Genomic DNA, 8,844 nt, shown 5'->3' with positions numbered 1-8,844 from the left:
TTATTGAACAAGCTTATGACAAAAATTTATTAATTAACACATGAAAAAAATAAGGTTTTAAAATGAAAAAACTATATAGAAAAAAAAAGCTCTATTATGGATGCTGGACTTTCCTATACGCAGTTAGGGATGTAAGTCGCTCCAGTTTCAAAACCGGACCAAAATCGGAATAATTGAAACTCGATTATGGAGTGAATGAGATAACGAGAACCGGACTAAATACCACTAGCCACTTCCAATCAATTCCAACTTTGTTCTAGGAAATACGTTATATAAGGTGTTCGGCACAAATCGTGGATCGAAACCAAATGAACCAAAAACCGAAATGATGGATTGAAAGAACCGGAATCAGACCAAATACCAGTAATCGGTTCCGGTTCATTTTTTTCGGTTAAAAAGTTCATCTAAGTCTTTTTTTTTCATAGTTGAGGGGGGCAAACTAGAAATATTTGAAAGATCACGTGAAAAGCACGTGCATTTAATATGGAGCTATAATCACTATTTCTCTATTGGATTCCGGTCATCTTTTACAAACCCTAATTAAACCCCGTCACCGTAAGTCTGATCGGAAAAAAATGAATCGGCCGGCGACTTTGCTGGACGAAGCTCTAGGTTTCGACGACGGAGAATCGAATAGCCGGCAGCGACGGGTCGGACGCGTGTTTCTAGTGGAGGATTGCGTCGAAACTAGCGGCGCGTTCGTGCTACACCACCTAATAAAACGGTTTCTCTCTCCTAATCATTCATCCTCCGACAGTGTCGTCATTTTTGTAGCATTCGCTCAACCTTTTTCTCACTACGACCGTATCCTTCGTAAGATGGTACATCCCCTCTATCGCCATATCTATCTCTTTCTCAAAAAGTGGTGTCCTGGTGTGTGACTATTTTGTTCTGTAGTCTCTACTTTCTACAGATAGATAAAACGTCAAAATGCAATCAATCATTTGTCGTGATTAATGGGTGGTGCTAATGCATTTACGTTTGAATCACCACAATTTGATATTTCCCTTTCTATACGTGTCGTTCCAGTTATCACTCCCCTCTTCCCCATATGCTGAACCAGTTTTGAACCTTTCTGGTCAAATGGAAATGGGGATATGAATTGAAAATTTTGAATGAAAATTTGGTTACAGCAGTGAAATATACCCAAAGTTAAGAGCTTCTTGAATTTAAGAAAAGAGAGTATAGTTTTGCTATCACCTAGAGAATTGTATTATATGTATATCTATATCAAACGATCAATTTGACTACATCCTTCTGAAACAATTTTGCAGTGCTTTATTGTACATCTGTTATCTATTAGAAGTTATGAAAGATCTTAATCTGCAAATCATTAAATATTTTAACAGGGTTGCAACTTAGCTGTGCAAAGGGAGAATAAAAGATTGATATTCTTTGACATGCTTATGCTGGAGTGTCCAGGTCAGAATATCACTTAAAATTCCCTTTTTTGTATGCTAATCTGTTAAAAAATTTCGTAATTTAATTTTATGTATATAGCCTTTTTCTCAACTTTATTTATCATTTGAATGAGCAGATGATGATGGGGTTGAAGGTGGATTAATTGCTTTGTATGGAAATATTCATAAAGCTGTGGAAGCCAATTCAATAAACAAAAACATTACAATTATAATCGATGACATTTCCCTTCTAGAAGTGGCTGCAAATGGTTCTACAAAAGATGTTCTAAATTTTATGCATTACTGTCATACATTAACAACACAGTTTGTAAGACACCATCTCAACATTTCTTCCTTCTTATTTTCTTTTTTTGAATCTGAATTGTGTAATAATTTGTTTTTGTTTCCATAGGGTTGTACAATAATCACAGTTATTCATGAGGACATATATTCAAATGGAGACGAATTTACCCTTCCTATACAAATGGAGTACCTTGCTGACATCACTCTAAAGGCAGAGCCTTTGGTCACTGGTTTGGCAGCAGATATTCATGGCCAGGTAAAGTGTTTTATACATAAAGTCTGTTTATTTTGACTTAATGGGTTAAGACAAAAAGAAAATGTGTTGGCATTGTGCAGTTGACAGTATTGAACAAGGGATTAGGGAGGATGAAGGGCAAGATCCGTAATTTTCATTACAGGGTTAAGGAAAACAGTGTTGATTATTTCTATCCAGGAAGTCGATCTTGAAAAAGGTGCACTATTAATCTTTTCACTATGTTTACATATTATTTTTTTTTGTTGTTTAAATGGCTATATATTATATCTCCCAATGATTTTTTGCATCAGAGAAAAGGAGAATTTAGTTTTTATTTAGCTTTGGTTTGTTTTGTGGTTGTAAAAACTGTAGCATTTTTTATTAATTTTTGAAGGTTAGTTTTGTGTAAAATGAGTGATTATTGAACATTGCATGGTGTGGTTTATTAATGTAAGTTACACAAAGGAATATTACCATTATATGTTTCGTGCTTCATAATTTTTTAAGGAAAAAAAGTTTGAATGATGAGTTTGTTTTGAATTATATGGAATAGATTATTTTAATATTTTAACAAACTAATATGGTCAGCAGATTGTGGAAAAGCATATAATGCGATTGTCTTCAAGAATGAAAGGAGAAGATAAAAAGAGCTCCTGATTTCATCACTATCTTAATTACTTAAATTCTAGATGTACGCATGTCTAACTCCTAGCACAATTTTTAGTATATTCTGTAAAAGTATAATTAAATAAATAAATTATATCGAAAGTTCGACCATAATCTATGAACATATAATACCATCTAATAAAAAGAAGAAAGAAAGGTTTATCTTTATTGTTTCATCTATATCCACTTGCATTCGAATATCTTTCTATGTTCAAGAATTTTGTTTCTTAGTCTCTTATTGGATAGAATATTATTCTACCTTCTTTTTATATGACTCTCTTCAGAATCATCATATGTTACTTTTTCACAAATTGAACAAAATTGAGCTCAAAGGACCACCCAATTTGAATTATTTCACATGTGGTTACCATTTACTATCTTGTCATTTTTCCACACTCCTTGCAACCATGCAACTTTTCACACCATATAAATCCTTCCTCTCTTTCACACATGAAGCCACAAAGAAGATTTCAACTCACAATGCACGCCACCAAATAATTGCATCGTGTTTGAGATTTAAACAAAGTATGTATCTCCTTCTAAAATCAAACATAACTATATTAAATTTGTGTGACAAACAACAACGATCTTATCATGTTCATTTACTAAGGGGCTCTTTGGTAAGCCTCTTAATGGTTCCATTAAAAGACTCGTTTTTAAATCAGTCAGATTTAAAAGCGTTTGGTTCAGTACTTTTTTTCCATTCCTCCTGAATAGGTCAAAAAGATTCTGAATCGGTCAGACCTAGGTGAGGTGTTGAATGAAAAAAATAGGTTTTGTTTACTCTTTTCTCTAATTAAACAACACCACCTTCTTCCTTCTAATACACCTCCATATTGATATGGCACAAACCTCCACCTCTGCTCTTATCCGACATAGCATGTGTTGTGACCTCCTCTCATGGTAGCTATTGTCGATTCTTCCCATCATTCTAAATGAAGTTCTACCATGGATGCTCCACATCGATTGCGTTTGTATGTATTTTTGTCTTCATCTGCAATTGTGATTCATGTCTTCATCAACAATAGGTATGTGTGTTGATTTCCATGTCTATATGTGTGGGTATGTGCTTGTCTGAAATTTGAATTTTGGGTAGTTGCTGATGATGTTTGATCACCATGTATTTGGTAATTTGTTCCATTATATATATATATATATATATATATATATATATATATATATATATATATATATATATATATATATATATATATATATATATAAATCTTTTACCAAACTCATGTTCGTGTGAGGGGTTTAGGGTTTAATGTGGTGAATATGTAATTAGAAAGAGAAGGCAGACAAATTCATGTTGATGGGGCTCCTTCCTCTGTCAAGGCAAACTATGTAGATTGTAGCTTATGTGGATTATTTTGGCTTTTCCATCAAGGAGGGTGATTAACTTGTTATAAATGAAGGAATAACAATTTTACATGTAGGACGGTGAAATTGTTTTTTAATTTGTTATTGTTTGACCTAAAATAATTCAGAAGATTAAAATGGTAATTTTTATCATGCAACAATATTTTACCAAACAACATATTTTTAGTCAAATACATACTCATTCGGCGCCCCTGAATTATCCAAATGCTATCAAACCGCTGCTAACTACATAATTGAAGACGTTAAAAATGAAATCTAAAAAGCTTTTAGTGAGATTATAAAAAAACCTTGCTCAAATAAAAAAGATAATCTTGGACAATAGTTCAAGAACATCAAAGCAACAACAATAACCAAACATTATTAGGCCATGAGTTCAAGATCAAACATAATCAAGAACCCTCGGATTTAAAAAAAAAAAAAAAAAAAAGCTTCCTCCTAGAGAAACATGGGACTATAATATATCCTCATCGAAGACTCAGTCAAATTTCATCCTTCTAATTCTTCATTGTGTGTCCCATGTATCCCATCTTCAAATGTACCCTTCATAACTTCATATCTACCCCCAACAACAACAACAGTTAACCTTTTCATCTACTTATTATTATTTCATATAGAAAAACAACAAACACCGACTTGACAACCGTTACGAATCAGCATCCTCATTGTTAACGCCGTTAGCACCATGTCGAACAAATTGTCCACGGACACGTGGCCTCTGTTCTGCCAACCTCTTTCTGCTTTGGTATCGCACCTGATGAAGAATGTGTTCAATAATTTTAAACTCAAATGAAAATGGAAATTGTTAAATGGATGACACGTGTAACTGAAAGAAGACAAATTGCAAATACCTTTTTCTCGAAGCATCTTTCTTTCCTCTTCTGACGGAATTTATTCAGGGCAGCCTCTCGTTGCGCTAACCGGTCTTGATCCACCCCGCTCCCTCGTCCACTACCACTTCCGCTTCCATCACCGCCGTTACATTTTCCGGCGACTCCATTATCAACCGCCGGAGCAGCGCTTTTTACTTGCTGCCAACCCCCGCCTTTTTCCATTTCCCCATTACTCTTATTAATATAATTATCATTATTATTGCTTCCCGAGGCACTCCCAAAATTAGCCGCGTTTCCTTCAGCCGACACCGTCAAAATATTCGAAACCATGTCGGGATCCACCATTTTCTGTTGCTGAAGTTTATGGACGTGGTGGTGGTGGTGGTGGTAGTGGTGGTGGTGGTGACGGACTTGAACCTGCTGCCCCGCCGCCTTTGTGTTATCACCGTCAGTACAGGGCTCGAGAGGTTGAAGGTTGGTGGTGGAAGTAAGGTGAACCGCTTGGATTTGGATGGTTGAACCGTTTCCAGTTGGGACCGGTTTGTCATCCGGTTTGGTTGGAAAAGCGTTATTAGTGGTGGACCCCATATCGTCGCTCCCATTCGACGGCTGATTACGGTTTCCGTTTGAGTTGGAATTTATGTTATCGGCGTTTACTGCTTCTGAGCTGATACCTAATGGCGAACAGCTGCCTACGATTCCAGTTGGAGCCTGATTAACGTTCGATACAGTGTTGGTGTTGTACCTTGAGAAAGCTGAAACACCGGAATGGCGTAACACATTCCGGTCATCGCCACCGGCATCGGCATCGGCATCGGCATCTTCCACGTCTCTTGGCCTCTTTAAACTCAGCTCCAGGGTAGGCGATTCTTTTGAATAATAAATAGATTTATTATTATTATTACTATTATTAATATTAGTATTATTATTTTCAATATTAATGTTCTTGAGCAATTGGGTTGCTTTTGGTAAAGCTTCAATCTGAACATTCGTCATCGTCATCTTGGTGGGACCATTTTCGCAACCAATTTTCATACTAATATCCAAATCATCGCCCACTTTTTTCAAATTTGACCCGGAAAACTTGTTCATTGACTTTTTCTTTGCATCTTCAACCTCGAAACTTGAACTGTTAGGGACTCCGATTTCCAAGTCTTTCCCCATTTCAACAGTTTCTATAAGAAGATCAAACATTTAAGGCAATAATATTATTATATGAACAGGATGATGAAAAAGTCAACGAAGATGAATATATAAGTGAAAATTTTTTTGCTAAAATTAATTACCTAGTTTATCTTCCTGGGTGACATGTTGTTTTCTGACACGTGGATCTTGTAATTTGTCCCACACGGATTGCGCTTGGGAGCTATTAACTTCTACAGCTCTCTTTGACCATGAACTCTAGATAAGACGAATGTAAAATAAGCGATAAGTATAAATACTTTAAATTTTTTTAAGAAGATTGAATGTTTTTTCATGCAAGAAAGTGAAAAATTACCTGAGTTCCACTTCCATTATCGCTGCCACCTTTGGCAGTTAAATCCATGCTTACGTCATCATCACTGGTATGGCTATCATCCTCATCCTCATCCTCATCATCATCATCATTATCATCATCATGATCATGTTTGTTGTTGGTTATTGATTTTGCAGAAGATTTACGAGTCCGAATACCACTCTCACTCCCACTACCGCTAGACTGATGAAACAATGAGAAATTAAAGCAAAAGAAAAAGAAAGATTTTTAGATCGATTAATGGTGAATTTTGATAAAAATATAATTTTTGACATGGACAGATGAGCATATTGGAGAAGTTAAGTACGTAGTAGCTAGCTCAAATCCAGTACACTCCACCCCACAATAAGTAACATACGAAATCAGAACACACCTGAAGCCGAAGTCCAAAACTTGTTTCCATTTTTAGTCATGAAGAAATAACATACAACTAAATTAACTCACACTGTGACATTTCCTCCATACATGCTGCCAGAGGTTTTTTAGCTCATTCTTTCGAATAGGCTTGACTAAAAAGTCAACAGCACCTTTGGATAAACAATTAAAGACTATACCCATTGAGTCATCGGATGACATCACTGCACGTAAAACTCATTAAGTACAAATTTAACCACATAATAAGGACTTAATTAAGCTGTTAAAACTACTTAATAAGTTGTAAGAATACATGAGAGAAGAACAAAGATATATATATATATATATATACTCACTTATCACTGGGACATTCTTGCGAGTCACATGGTTCATGATCTTGGATAAAAGACCAATACCCGATAAATATGGCATTAAAACCTCCGTTAAAACAATATCGATTTGTTTGTTTTGATCAATCAACACTTTCCATGCTTCTACACCATTTGCTACAGCCGTAACTGCAATAAAGTAATTAAATTTCGTGAATAAATTAACAAAAAGAATCAGTTATAAACCTTCATAGCCTTAGTTTACTTACACCATCAATCATCAGAGTATCGAGAGTAAACAATACTAGGCAATAGGCATATACGTATACGTACCAGAAGCATTTATTGACATATGAATAGTAAAAAACCTTCATAGCTGCAATTACGGAGGAGAGCACTGACAACATGACGAGTTGAATCATCGTTTTCAACCAGAAGAACTTTGAGAGATCTAAGAGGAAGAAACCTCTCCCATTCAACCATGGAGCCTTGATTTTGTTGATGTTGTCTATGGAGAGCATCGTGGGGGGGATGAATGTGAACCAGGTTTTTCTGGTTCTGGCGACCACTATTCACATCTTCGTTAATCCTTGACTCGTCTTCTTCAGAGAGACCTTGACCATCAATCCCCGCTCCATTTCTGACTTGCTTGAGTTCGTCCCGGTGGTGGTGGTTGAGCTCCGCCAACCCTTTAGTTGCCGGAACATTGGTGTTCACTGTAATACTCCTCATCAACAGAATTCAAACAGACTGTCGGTGAACAAGGCGTTGGTTTGAGAAATTAACACAAATTGATTCTTGTTTGAAAAGTGGTACATAACGTTGTCTCCAAGTGATGAACGTTTTGAAAGATATCTTCAAATAACCCTCTGTATAAATCGGATGAGAGAATCAGAAAATATGAATCGGTCAAGGTAAAATGATTCACGGTAGTTAAAAGGAAACAGTTTAGATCAAACAGCAACTTGCAATTAGATTCATACATATTTCTGTAATTTCCCTTTTTTTAGAACAAGACACTAGACTCAGATTCATACGAAATCCATCATGAACTTCTAAAACAACCATAATTAAAAGTAGCTACATACAAATTTCAATCTACAGAAAAATAGAAAACTTCTCAGATCTTCCCTGGACCAATTTCCTCAACAATAAACGAAAATTTAAGTAAAAAACCAACCAAATGAATCATACTACGCTTCCACAATACTTCAGTTTGACTGTCACTTAAGAATAATAACATTACCGTGGTTACAGGAGAAACAGAGGACAGGGCTTTGACTCAAAGCTCAAATCCTCAGAAGTCGGTCAAATTTTGCGTTGAACACCACAACGTTACAGCAAATCTGATAATATTTTGGTTTGATTTATCGATGAAACAAGTTTGAAGTTAAAGAAATCATCCGGATTGGAGATTTATAAATAGGGTTTGTTAGGTTGTCAGAAAGAGTAAAGGGGGCTTCGTATCTACTGGTTCATAGAGATTTTGTGGAGGAAGATATTATATTCGTTGTGATTACGTGGATATATCAAGGGCCACGAAGGTGCCATGTAATCAGACACGTCGGATGACACGTAGGAAGGAGGAAGGGAAATCAATATACGGGCTGAGAGTTGTTTTGGGGCGGATTTTGGATCCTGTAGGATCATTTTTAGATCCGATTTGCGTGGACACGTGGCGCTCTGTGTGACAAGTTAAAGGTTTGTCCTAACTTTTTGAACTAACAGACGCTTCAACATAACGGAAACACGCTTTTCCGTTCGCTTCGGCTGGAAAGTGGAAACATGTGAGCGTGAAACTATCTCGTTGTGGGCTGGGAAAGACGAC

The 8,844-nt window shown here is 36.1% G+C and overlaps 2 protein-coding genes across 5 annotated transcripts; one reads left to right on the top strand and one right to left on the bottom strand.

Annotated features, from left to right (window-relative positions):
- Window positions 1-514: 514 nt before the first annotated feature.
- ELP6 (elongator protein 6) lies at window positions 515-2,772 on the top strand. 3 transcript variants are annotated; one of them, XM_078971754.1, is made up of 6 exons: window positions 515-821; window positions 1,350-1,422; window positions 1,538-1,728; window positions 1,813-1,959; window positions 2,040-2,155; window positions 2,530-2,772. In XM_078971754.1, the coding sequence occupies exons 1-5, from the start codon at window positions 576-578 to the stop codon at window positions 2,148-2,150; spliced, it is 768 nt and encodes a 255-aa protein (XP_078827880.1). In that variant the 5' UTR covers window positions 515-575; the 3' UTR covers window positions 2,151-2,155; window positions 2,530-2,772. The 3 variants fall into 3 exon arrangements, with proteins under 3 accessions (XP_078827880.1, XP_078827881.1, XP_078827879.1); XM_078971755.1 differs by lacking the exon at window positions 2,530-2,772 and adding an exon at window positions 2,250-2,349; XM_078971753.1 differs by lacking the exon at window positions 2,530-2,772 and having other exon boundaries at window positions 2,040-2,349.
- A 1,490-nt stretch (window positions 2,773-4,262) lies between these two features.
- LOC145013001 (two-component response regulator-like PRR73) lies at window positions 4,263-8,494 on the bottom strand. Of its 2 annotated transcripts, XM_078971806.1 has the most exons (8): window positions 8,263-8,494; window positions 7,385-7,885; window positions 7,044-7,205; window positions 6,778-6,911; window positions 6,316-6,516; window positions 6,104-6,218; window positions 4,836-5,992; window positions 4,263-4,738 (listed from the first exon to the last, which is right to left on the bottom strand). In XM_078971806.1, exons 2-8 carry the CDS (start codon window positions 7,746-7,748, stop codon window positions 4,631-4,633), a joined length of 2,241 nt encoding a protein of 746 aa, XP_078827932.1. In that variant the 5' UTR covers window positions 7,749-7,885; window positions 8,263-8,494; the 3' UTR covers window positions 4,263-4,630. The 2 variants fall into 2 exon arrangements, with proteins under 2 accessions (XP_078827932.1, XP_078827933.1); XM_078971807.1 differs by lacking the exons at window positions 7,385-7,885; window positions 8,263-8,494 and adding an exon at window positions 7,350-7,383.
- Between the last annotated feature and the right edge of the window lie 350 nt (window positions 8,495-8,844).

This window comes from Lactuca saligna, chromosome 8 (genome assembly GCF_052625555.1).
Source record: "Lactuca saligna cultivar CGN05327 chromosome 8, ASM5262555v1, whole genome shotgun sequence".
Lineage (NCBI taxonomy): Eukaryota > Viridiplantae > Streptophyta > Magnoliopsida > Asterales > Asteraceae > Lactuca > Lactuca saligna.
This window is presented reverse-complemented; position numbering and strand designations above follow the sequence as displayed.